The 14,607-nt window shown below is 38.7% G+C and overlaps 1 protein-coding gene across 1 annotated transcript; it reads right to left on the minus strand.

Moving 5' to 3' along the window:
• Positions 1 to 1,170: 1,170 nt before the first annotated feature.
• COPS5 (COP9 signalosome subunit 5) lies at positions 1,171 to 14,145 on the minus strand. The gene is made up of 8 exons (XM_068396420.1): positions 13,906 to 14,145; positions 13,543 to 13,777; positions 10,731 to 10,859; positions 9,461 to 9,526; positions 7,904 to 7,989; positions 5,547 to 5,658; positions 4,639 to 4,787; positions 1,171 to 1,571 (listed from the first exon to the last, which is right to left on the minus strand). The coding sequence occupies exons 1-8, from the start codon at positions 14,064 to 14,066 to the stop codon at positions 1,487 to 1,489; spliced, it is 1,023 nt and encodes a 340-aa protein (XP_068252521.1). The 5' UTR covers positions 14,067 to 14,145; the 3' UTR covers positions 1,171 to 1,486.
• Positions 14,146 to 14,607: the final 462 nt, after the last annotated feature.

The raw sequence follows: 14,607 nt of genomic DNA on the forward strand, positions 1-14,607 counted from the left end.
TGCTTGCTTGTACAGAAGTCTGTTGCTGCCATTTCCAAGAAAATTAATAGCTCTGAATATTAAAATACCACAGCTTGCTTCTCCTCCCTCCCCACTACCATTGTCATGCTGGAAGAAGCATAAAATTGTTCTCCTATCAAACTGCACATCTGATAAGTATCTCAACTTTACTAGCTCCGATTAAATGTATTTTTCCTATACTGTTGGATGCTGCTGCTTTAAAACTCTTGATGAATTTCTGCTTCAGGGTATCTGCATTTCCCTGCTGAATGATAACTTTCCCTTGTGTGACTTGCATCTTAGCTTCAAATACAGTGGAGTCCATTTGGATGAAAAGCCACAAATGAGTAATAGCTATTAAAATTTCCAGACCAAAACAAAAACAAAACCCACATCACGGCAGAGTTAAGGTTGAAAAGGAATATCAGTTTCTTAAGGTATAAAGCATAATGGCATATTGTATAAACCATAAATTATCCCAAAAGTAAACATTCCCAAAACCCCAGGAAACTCAGGATTAAGGATAAAAATTTAAAAGAAATCCAAACATCTTGAATTATTGAAACACAGTATGAAAGCCTCCAAAACAAACTTAAATCAGCCCTGCAGCAGTGCCATGTTGTAAGCCAGCAATTATGATTAATGCATTTTAGTATCTGTGGCCCTAACTTAGCCTAATGCGTAATTGAGAGATAAGAATTTTTCATTTTGTTCCTTTACATGCAACAAGTGACTTTGACAAGCAATAGAAGGCAAGCAGGAGAAAAATAATGGTATATAGCCATATTATTAGTTACACTGCAGAACTGGTTGTTACTTGTCTACTGAGAAATATAAAATGTCCATCATAAGTGTAAAGCTACACGCAAAATACTGTTGTATCATGCATAAATGTTTCATCACTGTGAGAAGAAACCATTTCTGGCTGGACCAGTAAAACTAAATCAGGAAAGGCTCCATTAGATTTAATAACTTGTTAAAAGCAAAGCAAATGGGATTTCAATTCTTAAAATTTAATACAGAAATGAAAATCTGAGAAACAAACTTCATACACTGCACAGGTTACCTATCTAATCTAACCGAGCGGACAGAACTTCTCTATGGAACAATAAGGCAAAGAGTACGAGGAGATGAATGTTTGCCAAAAAATTCAAGCCTCAAAACACTCACTCATTTTCAAAATTGTTTTATTGCAGTTGGATAATAGAGATAAATACCTAAGAGCAAAATGCAGTAAGTCACATTTATTTTTCTTTTGGAACAATTGTACAGAGTGGTTGTGTTTTATGATAAACAACAAAAAGTTGCACTACATTTCAGAACATTTTGTTCTTTAAAACTGGTCAGACAGGTGGGAATTATTAAAGTACTACAAATTAAATGAATAATTTTCCACTCCAGCTTCATTTCCCAAATTGAACAAGTCCAAGTGAAAGAAACCATGACTTTTTCTGCTTTGGAGATGCGTATCAGCTGGTGATGCACTTCAAGCTATATTAATTTGATTAAAAAGTTTATCCTTAATAACCTGAGACATCAATCCATGTATAGCTTCTATGGTGGTCTTGCAGCTGAAAAACAAGCATAAATTCAACGTTGGCAAAACACTGAACTGAACTGTTTCTGTTCTGGAAGTTCAGGGTGCCCATAACCCCATGAATCTTAACAACTGTCCAGAAAGGAAAAGTCACACACAGCAATTTAGCCATTGTTGCCAATAGCTTTTTGTTACTTAAAAAGCAAACTGACGAGCACTATACACACAAAGACCAATTCCAGAAAACTTCTTTGTCTGGCAATTTAGGACATCTTGCACTAACAACAGCAAGTGAGCTCTAAGGACATCTGAACCAAAAAATAATAAAAAAAAAATCCCTGGGGGAACAGAGCTACCAGCTGTTACCAATACCTGAAGGCTCTCCCTGTTCTCTACCCTGTCTCCTTTGCCCAACCCCAGGCCAGTAGGGCACAGTACCCATAGCTCCTCTGAGAAACTTTACAGAGAACATTAAAGGAAGAGCCTATAGAACTAACCAGTTATTAGTCAAAATACGTAACATGTGCAAAACCCCCAAACAGCTGAGAGGATTCCTACTGATCCCAGTTTCATCCAGTGTCCCTGGCTTAGGGGGATGTAGTGTTAAACTAACAAATAAAAATGTCTCGAAACAGAATATACAAATGCAGAAGATGAATCACCCCTGAAGGCAGGGAGAATAGGGACAAATTACTACTAGACAGATAAAGGAATCCTAGGCAAAGGAAGCTGACTTGCAGCACAGTTTGGCTAATGCATATGTACTCTTAGAAAATTATTCTGAGATGTTTATGTACAGTAACAGAAGATATCATATAGCCAAGTGTAAGCACCTTTATGCTAATATATTACTGTATTGTTTTTCCTAAAACAGGTACACCCAATAATCCTTTAGCAAACTTTGCAACCTTATTTCTTGAAAGTAATTTAGGTGCTACTGAATCAATTGTCCTGGTGTCTGCGCAAGTCATCTTCTGTCTTTTCTCTTTTCTTAGGAAAGATTATTAGTCGGATTAAAACATGCATCTGTAAAAGTGTTACAATCTATTTTGGGAACTACAGTAGCCTGTTACACAGGAAAGCACAACTGATGAAAACAACAATCCTTTCCAGTCTTCTAAACTACTGATGATGACTAAACAAAAACAGAAAAGAAAAATCTTTAAAAACACTGCAAGAAATAATATAGTAGGATGATCAGAGGAGGAGTTATTTCTTAGAATAACTGCAAGCACATGAAAGGAACGTGAAAATAAAATGCCGTCAGTATTATGGGACACCAAACAGGGATCAAAATCAAACCAAACTTGTCAGCAACTCCATCCTTCGCATGTCTTTAAAGCATTGCTACTGTAATTGTTTCACTACAGGAACTGGGAGGTATCACTTAACCTGGCTGTTGGGAGTTAGCAACAGCCTTAACTCCATTGCAAATGTATTCTGCAACTAAAGTAGTCTAAATGGGTATTACCTTCTATAAAGTCAACCCCCCTTCAACTCAATCATGTTTGTAGAAGACTTGTAAGAGCTGTTAACTTTCCATAATAAGGAAAGAAATGCACAGAGGACAGTAGCACAAAAGCGACTCTGATTCTATTTAGCAATGACCATATTACATTTGCAGGTATTCCCCCACGGCTTACTGTGGAACTGTCCAACACAAGCTGACTCCTCTCTTTATTAAGGCAAAGCCCGTGTTCACCTGAGTCATACTGAGCAAACTTATTTATCAATCAGTCTCTTCACACACGGCCTCCTTTTTGTCTCTTGATTTTTTTACCTATCATTAAACTCATCACTCATCTGGTATCTTAAAAATCAGCTCCTTAGTAAAGTTTGTACTATGGCACATATCGCTAATGGCGGCGGGGGGGAAGAAAATACACAAAAACTGTTCTACATATCAGGATAAAATGATGAGGAAGAGGACCAGAAAACCTCCAAATCTGAAACGCAGAACATCCCAGATTTTATTAAATTTTTGCAGTCTGTTCCAAGGGATTCTATAGAATTGTTCCTTATTAAATAGAACTATATCTCACTCAGAACACTCCTAAGATTCATGCAAGTGAGTCCTGTCTTCCTCACAGATGGACCTGAGATTGCACGAGCATGTACACTGCAGTACTTCTTGGTTTTCAAAGTCTGGAATTTGCCAAATACAATGTTCTTGAACAGTCCAAGATACTGTATGACTTGTTAAAGATTGTACTTGGAAACATGGTGACTATAATATTATATACATAGTCTAAGCACACATTATCATTCTTCTGACTATTGGGAGAGAGATGCAAGTATTTGTAAGAAGGAACTTCTGTACGTCAAAGCTCAAAAAAGGAAAGAGCTGATTGCCAGCAAACATACAAGGAACACTGAGGGAAAACACTACAAGTTCTTTGAAATAATGCTGCACAGCCAGTGATGATAAGTTCATTAACTGATAATAGCAAGTATTTGCTATCAAGCAGGGTAGCTAAATATCAAGGCCAGAATGTCTGTAATCTACTTCTTAAAAACAAAAAACCCCACAAAACAACAAAAAACCCTTTTCTTCATTTGTGGAAAAAGTATGTATTAATTACGAAATATGAATAAGGGAGTACTTAATTTTTAAGTGAGTGAAAGTATTACACAGGTGTAAACTAAACTTACTTGACTGTTAGCACTAGTTCTTAAAATCATGTTCTATATAAGAATTTTATTTACTGTTAGTTCAAACCTGATTGACCACGTAAGATGTACTATTTTCTAGCAATTCTACCATTTTGCACTTGACAGAAAACATCCTTTTTTGGTCTGCCGTATACTGATGGAATTTAACAGGGATTTTTTGTTTAATAAATTATAAACTAGAGTTGAATTTATTTCAGAAACAAAGACTGAAAAGCCACTGTATGTTTAATGAAGGCAACACTTTCTTAAACTCTCAACAATAACTAGTGACATTTGGAGTCTCTCATTCCTATCTATAATCTAATCACTCTTATGTATAATCTTGGCAGATTACAATTTAATTGGTTGGTTACAATTAAAGGCATGATAAAAGTTTAAAACAAAATAACACTTTTTACAGGCAAGAACACAAGTATGCGTTATCTTACCTGTCTCTTGTTGCTTTTGCAAGTTTGTCTTCTGATTTCTTATCATGAGTCTCTAAACCCAGCATGAAACTGCCCCTTCCAAGCTGAGCTTCTGACTGTTCTAATTTTTCAGACAAATCAAAGACTTGCCCAGTGGTGTAGTCAGCATTCTGAGGAAAAAGAAGGCAATAAACATACTGAATTCCAAGATATAAATTTAAGCATTTATACACAAAATAAACAAAATCTGAAAAGAGCCTTTAAGGCTGTAGTACTGCACATTTTAACTTATATCTGCAATTGAAGTGATACACAACAGGAGTGGCACACGAGTGGTGGCTGAGAGAACAGAAGCTGAACATCTGACAAATGCTCTATACCTAAAGCCTGCAATGGGCACGCTTTATTACTTTCTGCCCACGCCCTAAGTTATGAAGGAGTTAAGTAAAACTCAGTTGGTTTTGACCAAAAGAAAAGGTATAACACTGGCTTTTGCAGAAGGAAGGTTTTGATGCTGAGCTGTTACATTGAAGGTCTACCTGCAGTATTTCTGTTGCAACCTCGTTTTAACAGTTCCATTTTTTTTTTTAAAAGGGGTTACTTGTTCAATACCATTATTTTGAGGCATACTATTCATTACAGTGCTGTAAAGAGATACAAGGTTAAAAGGTGTTTAAGACAAAATCTATGCATATAGACAACTCAGTAAAATTAAACGTAAGTTACTCCTACCTTCTACTTTTAAAGAGCAGATACAATGAACATTTCAGCATTTATGATTAGGAAAACCTTCCTTCCTTGTTTAAACTGACAAATAGATTCTTAATGTAGGATCTAGATCTCAGTGTCCCATTAAGCATTTTACAGTAGAGGGTCTGGGTTTCAGCACTAATGAATTAATGCACATGATAGCATACTGTGGTACTTACAGTAAGCAAACTAGAAGAACTGAGAGTGTTCACCCAGTACTTGTTCCACAAAAGCTCAAGTAATTTACGATCCAAAGATGATTTAAAGTACGAGACTTCTAAAGCATAATACCTTTAAAAACAAACATGCAAACAAAATAAGCTTCCATCTAAATGTGTCTTGTTTGGCTGTGACACCCAAAGTACATCCAAAAAATCCTTATCAATGGCAAATCTCTTCAAAAATTCAAAGCACTGAGCAATAAAAAAGTTACCCCCAGTTCCAATTCTAACTCTAAAAGATTTTCGATAAATATTTCATATATAGCTTTAACAGAGGTATACGTAATCCCCACACATACTGCTGTGTTCTATTTAATGAGATTGCAAGGTTTTTTTAATTATTCGCTTAACAACTACTTGTGCGATGCAATGATGCCCTGTTCCTTGCTTGGGATCTTCAATTCTGTAATAATTGTTACTTACAGACGACTACAGTTTTGCATATATCACCTCTAATTCACTTAGGAACGTTTGATAGCAGTAAATGTTAACAAACAGGCAAATAATCTTATGTTCTACCACACCTATATCAAAAGCCAGGCTTTAGTGGTGCTACAGAATTCACAAGAAATGATAAAGCAGACAGAAAGCTGAGCTATGCAAAGTCATTAGTGTAGGTGAATTACAGCAACATTAAAGAGCTATATTAAACTTTATTTTGATCAGGAAATTCTTGAGCAGGTTATCAATAATCCTATTATCTCTTGATTTCTCTGGAAACTTATTTTGCTTGGCATTTCTCTAAGAAATTCCATCTGAGATAACAATGCTTTAAGATCTACCAACACACCACACTAGTATTTCTGTGATAGAACAAATACCCTTATTTCACATATGCTAAGAAAAATGAGGTACGAAGTCAGTTCTTCAGAGAGATGTGTGGCAGATTCAATATTAGAAATCCAAGTTGTTTGAAGAATAGTGTAAGAAACTTACTTAAAAAGATTAAATGGAAGCAGTTTCACATTGGGCATTGAACACCAATTGAAGGAGAGAAGTTTGATTAAGATTATCCAGATTGCTACTGTGAAGCAATTAGTAGTCACTGGCATTCCAGACAGTCGGGATCATTAAGGTACTAGAGCACAAGTCCTCTGAAGAGCAGCTGAGGGAACTGGGGTTGTTTAGTCTGGAGAAAAGGAGGCTGAGGGGAGACCTTATCGCTTTCTACAACTACCTGAAAGGAGGTTGTAGCGAGGCGGGTGTTGGTCTCTTCTCCCAAGTAACAAATGGTAGGACAAGAGGAAATGGCCTCAAGTTGTACCAGGGCATGTTTAGATTGGATGTTAGGAAAAATTTCTTCACCAAAATGGTTGCCAAGCATTGGAACAGGCTGCCCAAGGAAGCGGTTGAGTCACCATCCCTGAGGTATTATCAGTAATTCAGTAGCGTGACAGATTTCCAGTTTTAATTCCCTCTCTTTGCTTAACTGCTGTTTCCTTCTAGGAAAGACTGGAAAATATTTTCTTGGTTTGGATGGAAAGAAATGGCTTGTACAAGAAGCCAACTTTTTGAGACAGAGATTATAACAGTAACTATCAAGCACTTCCAACTTCAAAAAAAAAACCACCAAATGAACTCTCCCAAATTGACCACCTCTAAAATAGAAAGGATAAAACATACCCTCCTTTCATGCTTAAAAGCATGGGTTTATGGCCAATGCCAGACTCATAAGGACTGCTCTGAATGACACGAACATTACAGTTCTACAAAGATTTCTGCATAGCTACTGCTCTGGATTTTTCCTCAAATAGGATAGGAAGACCAATTCCAAATGTTTTAATTTCTTCGTCTCCTCAGGGTCAGACTTTGCACGCAACTATAAATGCATTGAAGAACAGATATCCATGCACCAAAAACGTGAAAAAACTACGCAATTGCCTACAGGACACACTGGCATCAATGAGATCTTCCAGTTCTCTGTACACAGATGCTTAAGCTGTAGTGCTTGTCAAACAGCTGAAGGTAGAATTGAAACCAGGCCATTATTGAAAGAAGTCTCCCTAGCTCTGCTGCTAAATCTACATCTGACCCTTTCCTCCCTGCCCTAAGAAAGCACCACTACTTAAAGGTGTTCAGGAATCAACTGCTAAAGCTTTTAACCAGGTTCATCTTCATCTTTGTTAACAATTCTCCCTCAAAATATCCCCTGATAAACGACAGTAACACTTTTTCCCAAAGCCAACAGTGCTAAAGCAACAAAGAACTTCAAGATTTGAAACACTCCAAGAAATGTACTTTTCCGTTCTGAATCACTAACCTAAACACAAAAATTGAGAACTTGTGCTACAGTTAATAGTTTTTATGTTACTTACTGTTTACAATGTACACCAAAGTCTTCTATTTTATTAAGCGGAATAGTCTGGTATTCAGAAGGCCCTTCATCTGGAGGTTTATAGCCCTAAAAATTCAACAAAGAGCAAAGATGACACAGTAATTTGGGACTTTTTAAAATGCCTAAACTCTTTGAAAGAACTTCACAAAAATTCTAGCTTATGCAATTCTAGTTTATTCCTAGGGAAAATGAAATTTCCCCCAGTAGCCTGAAATTTGGAATTTTCTTGGATCTCAGATTTATGCTTGGCTTTACAAGCAGTCATTACATTTGCAGGTCTATCAAAAAGCATGTTGGAAGCAACCTAGTGGTCATAGTTGCAATTTTTCAAACAAGTAAGATGGCAAGCTATGATCAGATCATTTCTTAGATCGAATAAACAGCGAGCTGCTTCTAAGATATTTCTCTACCTATTCTTGTAAGGGATTTCAATCTTCTTTTGAGGGAAGATAGGAGGCATGAGAAGAGGGAAGAAACATCCATGCCTTGGATATGCCTTAGGGATACCTAAAACTTCAGTTACTTTTTTAGCCAAGATGGTGCCACTCACAGCTACTGACTAGGCAAGAACCGCCTGCAGACCACTGTGAGGACTCCTTAAAAATATGCTTCTAACGTGCATTTCCTATATACGATTTGGTTTTCAGGTGCAGATTCTTCTTCCTGCTCAAAATTCTGAAAATATTTAAGAAGTGATTTTGCCTACAGAAGTGATTATTCTGAATCACAAACTGTTCTAAGCAGCTCTCGTATATTTCCCAACACAAAAATAATGCTTGAATGCAACTTCTCACAAACATTTTTGTTAATTACAGTTTGACTGGATGTCAGCCTGGAGTTCTTGATGAGTCAGTAATAACTGAAAATTTGAAGGATATACTTGAACTTTATTAGATTAAAATTAAATAGCACAGTTATATCTCTGCCAGAAGTATAAACAAAAGACTGCATTTGGAGATCCAGATCTCCGATATCTATGTGATTTTCTAGTTTTTAGCCTAACCCTTCTGTGTTGTTTAATTAACTTGTTTTCCTGTATGTTATTTTGTGAAGATTCATAATATTTATTTGAAAGAGTTAAGTATATAGTTTTGAATCTTCCTTTTCTAAAATGAAAAGCAGATTACAACATATTAAACATGCTATTAACATTTGGGTTTAGGTCTAAAAAATTATAGAGAAGAATTAACATAAATCTATTTTGACAAATACTACATACAACTATATTCATTAAAAAATGGCTATATGGAGCTATATAATTTTAGGACAGCTCCACTATCTAGACAGTCTATTTAAAACTGCTAAAAAATCTATGAAAAACAAACTAGAAGTCAATCTTTGTAAATGTAATCAATATCCAAAGACCTGCAATAACCAGTGTATCAGCACGTCTTTCTTTTAGAATGAACAATGACATACAGTACAGCACAGCAGATCAAACTGCCAGATGATCAAACTACAGTAATCTTTAGAACCAATCTATTGCTTATTTAAAGACAGCTTAGTGATCATGTGCTAGATAATTTTAACTATTTACCTTAGGATATGTCCTAAATGCTCCAAGATTTACTTTTCCTGCAGATATTGTTCTTGTTGGATCAATCTGTAGAAAAACGGGTAATGCTTGTTATATGCATTTTATAGATTATTACAGGCATAAATGAACTTTACAGTAATTGTATTTCAGAAACTTAATTAGTGCAAATTGCAGTAGTTTTGTCATAAACAGTATTTTTTCAGTTGGCATCTGTTGGTATGAGACTCTCTAAAAAGATAGGAATATCAATAGCCTTCTATGCACTGTTTTTTCAAACTCATTTTCCTTATTTCCCAAATACTTTAAAGAAATTGCACTTAAGAGCAATCAATAAACCATAATAAAAATCTGCATTTTAATCTTATAACCACTAGAAGTAAGAAAAAGTATTATGTGATCTGCTGCATTTTGGTGGAAAATACAGGAAACTAATGGGAATCTCCTTGCTAACGTATGTACTAATGCCCTGTTTAATTTTACAAGTAACTAAAAAAAGAAGGGGGAAAAAAAAGAAAAAAGCAGTCCCAAGGAAAGTGTTCTGAATCTGTGAAATTATGTCATAACATAGGAGAACTCACATGGTAGAAATACTTCTTAACGTTCATTTATCCTTTTCTAATGTAATTCTTCCATCAGAGTTCTATTCCTTCTTTCTGACTAATTTCAGTCTCTTTTCCTTTATTTCCTTCAGTAGCAATGGTTATACAAGCAGTATCTGAAGGAAGGTTTACTTTTGATTTCAACTGTGATCTGAAGCCTGGAAAACCCTGAATGGCCCAAAGAGTTTCTTCAGAAAGAAAAAGTTTCTCCAAAGACAGATTTCCTAGTGTCTTCTACCTTGTACTATACCATTGATTTAATTTAAAAGGCCTTTTAGATGCAAAGTAACAGAACTCTGTGAACACGCTTTGCTCTATTTTGACAGAAGCAGCAACAAAGAGATCAAAAGAAACAGATTTTTCTTCTGTTGCAGGAGGTTCAATATGGATCGCTCTATACAGTTTTTTGCAAACTTAAAAGAAATGTATGGATTTGTACAGAGCTACCATACCTGGAACAATGCACTGAAAATGGCCTTGGTAAGCAATACTACTGGTTTGACTAGTATATGGCCAGCATAAAAGGAGCGATACCAACTTAAAATTTGGATCTAACACTTCCCTCATACAAAATACACACTACTAGAATATTAACGGACAGAAATCTAAAAATTATTCCCCCCTCAACATAATTTGCTATGCAGTTTAATCAACTATGAGCCAGTACTTACAACCACTGCTACAAAGGGTTCTTGAAATTGCTGATTAAGCATCTGGGTACTGACGTCGATCCCAGAGAGCCAGCAGCCATAGCCAGGGTGACTGTGATACCAGCCGATTGCGTTTTCTAGCCGACCGACCTAACAGCAGTGAAGGAAAACAAATCCAGTGTTAATCTCCATTCCGAAAGTACCAGCTGCCCTCTATTGGGCCTTCCAGCATACAGCAACACGCTGAGCGGATAAAAAAGAATACACGCACAGCCCCGCGATGCTAACTTGCTAATACTAAACTACATACCAAACATGCACCTTATTTTGCTGAACTATTTTCTAGAAACCATACAATCTGTCGTATTAGCATTCTCTGTTACAGCTACTACCACAGAACAAACAACTCCAAGGAGCCAGGAGCTCCTCCTTCAGTGACAGCTGAAATACAGGAGAGATTCCATGTGGTGAGATGGTAAGTAAGCTGGGACTCTTCAGCAGGGAAGAGAAATTTCTTAGAGTGGATATGATGTAAGTATATATAATCTCATGTAATGTATGGTATGTCAGTAGAGAATGCATGTTCATTATTTAATACAGTAACACATCTCAGAGACATATAGAGAGATTATTGCTAGGTTTAAAAAATAACTTGAGAGAAGCATGTTTTCAAACACCAGAAGTGACAGAAATTATTGCCAGAGCATGCTGTGAAAGCTAAAAGATGAATTTTTGAGATTTTTTAGGATCAGAAAAACTCACAACAGGAGTTTCCAAATAATACCCCTGGTTATCTCTACAAATACTGGAAGAAAAACAAACAAACCAACCAAAACAAAACCCCAGGAGAATGAACACCCATTGCACCTAATTTTGTAATCCTCTCTCAGGAAATTGCTTACTGGCTGTTCCACACTGAGTTGAGTAATTTTGGTATGACCCTATATGCCAGTTCTTAACTGAGAGTTGTGTGTTTCGATGCATCACATGCTTGGTTTTGCCAAATACTGGATGTCAGGAAGGTTAAATCAGAAAAATGTTAAGATGAGACAGAACACACAAACTGCCTACTGAATGAAACACTTGTTTTATTTTTGAACTGGTGAATAATATTTATATTTTCTTTACATCTCCCATAATAGAGAAGAAGAGACCAACAAAACACTAAAGAACATGTGTTATTTTTCAAAGCCAAATAACACATTTTGACTGTATTAACACCAGATCCTGCCCATGGAGAAGCAAATAACTGGAACATTGGCATCTGTAAAGTACTTATGCAGGGGAATATATCAGCTTTCAAAATGATATTAAAAAGAGTTATTCCAGGAACAACTGCTTGCCAAAAGCAAATGTGGAACAGCCAGCATGCAAACTCTGCCAGAGCACCAGTAAAGCTGAGTTATTATATTTGCACACAAGTTCAATTTAAAAATTGTGAAACCAACTACAGACAAAACTATACAATATGAACAACTAGAAAAAAAGTTTCTTATCATATGAGTACTCCTACATAAACCTGTACTGTTTTAAACATAAGACAATAACTGTATATAAAACATACTACTTTTATGCTATTACTTAATATTTTGAAACCCATTACTTCTACTTAAGAACTGGACAGTATGAATGTATCTTCAGGTAAAGATATCTTTTCAAGTTGCCTACTTTTTTGCAACAGTATTAGCATCATGACATTAAGTTTCCAGATAAAAGGAACTAGATTAAATAAATGACTTCTAAATTTTCTCATAAACATGATGAATTATTAAAAAGAAGTCCCAGAACATACCTACTTCTGGATTATGTTTACTCTTTTCTGATGTTATGATCCAGCCTAATTCACATCTATTTAAATATCTCTAACTGTATATAAGACTGTGACTGTAAGTACAACTCTCCATAATAACCCAAATACTGCTCTGTTATCTCCAGTGAATAAGTAAGGGGCCTCTAATTTTAGCTGGTTTAAGATACTTCGACAATTAAAGAAAAATCAAAGGGTAAACTAGGCCTCAAAACTATTTGAGCTTGGAGAGTTAGAGTTATTTCAATGCTTATTCGTAGTTTAGGATTGCTCAGTATTGGAAGAAGCATGCAGCAGGTGCTCTGATGTGCCGTGCTGGTTTCTACGTCAGCCACAGAGCAGATTTGTATTTGACACCCTTCTGCATGTGAGAATTTTACTGCATAGTCAGGCTTAATATGACACGGATCTCTGAGTACAGGGTGACGAAGTGGAGGAACAGACATCTGAGTGAGTTCATCTAAATTTCCAGATTATAAATATAAATAACTAAGTTGCACTGAAACTTATTCCTTCATTGGCATTTTCTTCACAAATATATTTTCTTTATTTTTCAGAAAGCAAGAAGGTAGGAATAAATGTCATATTCCTGATCTACAAATAGTAAGCATCTCTGACACATACATGTTTTATATTTAATTTTGCATACTGTTTTTAGAAACATGTATTGTATCAGTTATTTTAGAAACACACCCCCTCCTTGTTCCATCCACAAGCCACCAGCTGCAACCACAAAAACACTTTCTGAGCAATGAAAATCACTTATAAAGGAGAATCCAGTACTTGATGACCTACTGTAAGATATACAAATACATACGTGAAAAAGTTTAAAGAGGTCTGTGTTGTTTGGCTGCTGACACAGTTCTCTTAGCCATGTCTGAGAAGAAACAGGGCAACTAGACAGCCGCTTTATCACTGGGGGAGGCGGGAGAGCCTGCTAACCCCAGAACATGTTCCTGGGTGATTAGCTTATAAAACCAGCAGCTCCACCACGGAAGAAGAGAAACACTCTCTGCCACTTCTTACCTGCTTCGCGTTTTCAATGTACGCAGCCATGTACTCGTAGGCGGCCGCCTGAGCGTTGACGCGAGTCTCGGTGCCCTCCACCGGTAAGGCGAAGCTGTCCATGATGATCATGGTTTCCCCGTCCACCTTGCCCAGCATGAGCCCCATCACCTCCAGGTTGCCCCCTGACCTGGCGTGCATCACCATCTTCAGGAGCGCCAGCGCCGAGATCTTGCAGTACTTGAAGTAATGGTGACTGCAAGAGAGAGGCCGCGGAAGCCATCAGGGCCGGCCCCGCCGCCCGGCCCGCGCCTCAGGCCCCCGCCGCCCGCCCGCCTGCCCCTCCGGCCCAGCCCGGCCCGGCCCGGCCCCGCTCTCGCTCACTCTTTGGTCCAGGGCTTGGCCGCCAGGATCTCCTGCTGCTGCTTGCGGTCGTACTTGTAGATCTCGTCGATGCTCTGCGCCTCCTGCATGTTGTTGGCCAACTCCCACGTCTTCTGCGCCATCCCGCTCCCGGACGCGCCGCTCCCTGCCGCCGCCGCCATCGCCCCCCGCACCGGGCCCGGCCCTGGCCCTGGCCCGCGCCACAGCCGCACCGGGCCGCCGGCGGAACCAAGCGAGGCGGGGGGGTGTTTCGGGAGGAGGTGGTACGGTCCGCGCAGGCCCGGGGCGGGCGGCGCTGCGCCCCCAGCGGGAGCGCTGGGCTCTGCGCCTCGGCCGGGGCAATGCAGCCGCTGTCAGAGCCAGCGGGCGGCTGTGGGGCGGCTCAGCCGGTTCTCGTTAGAGCACGTGGCGGCCTGACAGAAGCGTTCGGGGGCCACAGAGCGCTCTCCCTCCTCGCCGTCGCCCGGCCGAGCGGTGTTTCACGGCGGGCGACCCACAAAGGCCCCCGACGAGGGGAGACCACCGCCGCCTCCCTTCCCGCTCCCTTTCGTCAGTTAAAGCCGCGCCAGGGCGACCCCGGCCCTGCCCTCGCCTGGGGAGGAGGCGGCCCCGCTGGCGGCTGCGGGCCACAGGCGGGATGGAACGGCCGCGTCGCGCCGCCCTCCGGAGCAGCAGGGGGCGCTGCTCGGCGCCGCCCGCCCG

Source organism: Nyctibius grandis, chromosome 3 (assembly GCF_013368605.1).
Source record: "Nyctibius grandis isolate bNycGra1 chromosome 3, bNycGra1.pri, whole genome shotgun sequence".
Classification (NCBI taxonomy): domain Eukaryota; kingdom Metazoa; phylum Chordata; class Aves; order Nyctibiiformes; family Nyctibiidae; genus Nyctibius; species Nyctibius grandis.

Coding starts and splice junctions, on each gene's coding strand:
- COPS5 (XM_068396420.1), bottom strand. CDS start 14,066: ATGGCGGCGGCGGCAGGGAGCGGCGCGTCCGGGAGCGGGATGGCGCAG. Junction 7,990..9,460: donor CATTTAGGACATATCCTAAG/GTAAATAGTTAA, acceptor TTGAATTTTTAG/GGCTATAAACCTCCAGATGA. Junction 1,572..4,638: donor GCAAAAGCAACAAGAGACAG/GTAAGATAACGC, acceptor CTTGTTTTTCAG/CTGCAAGACCACCATAGAAG.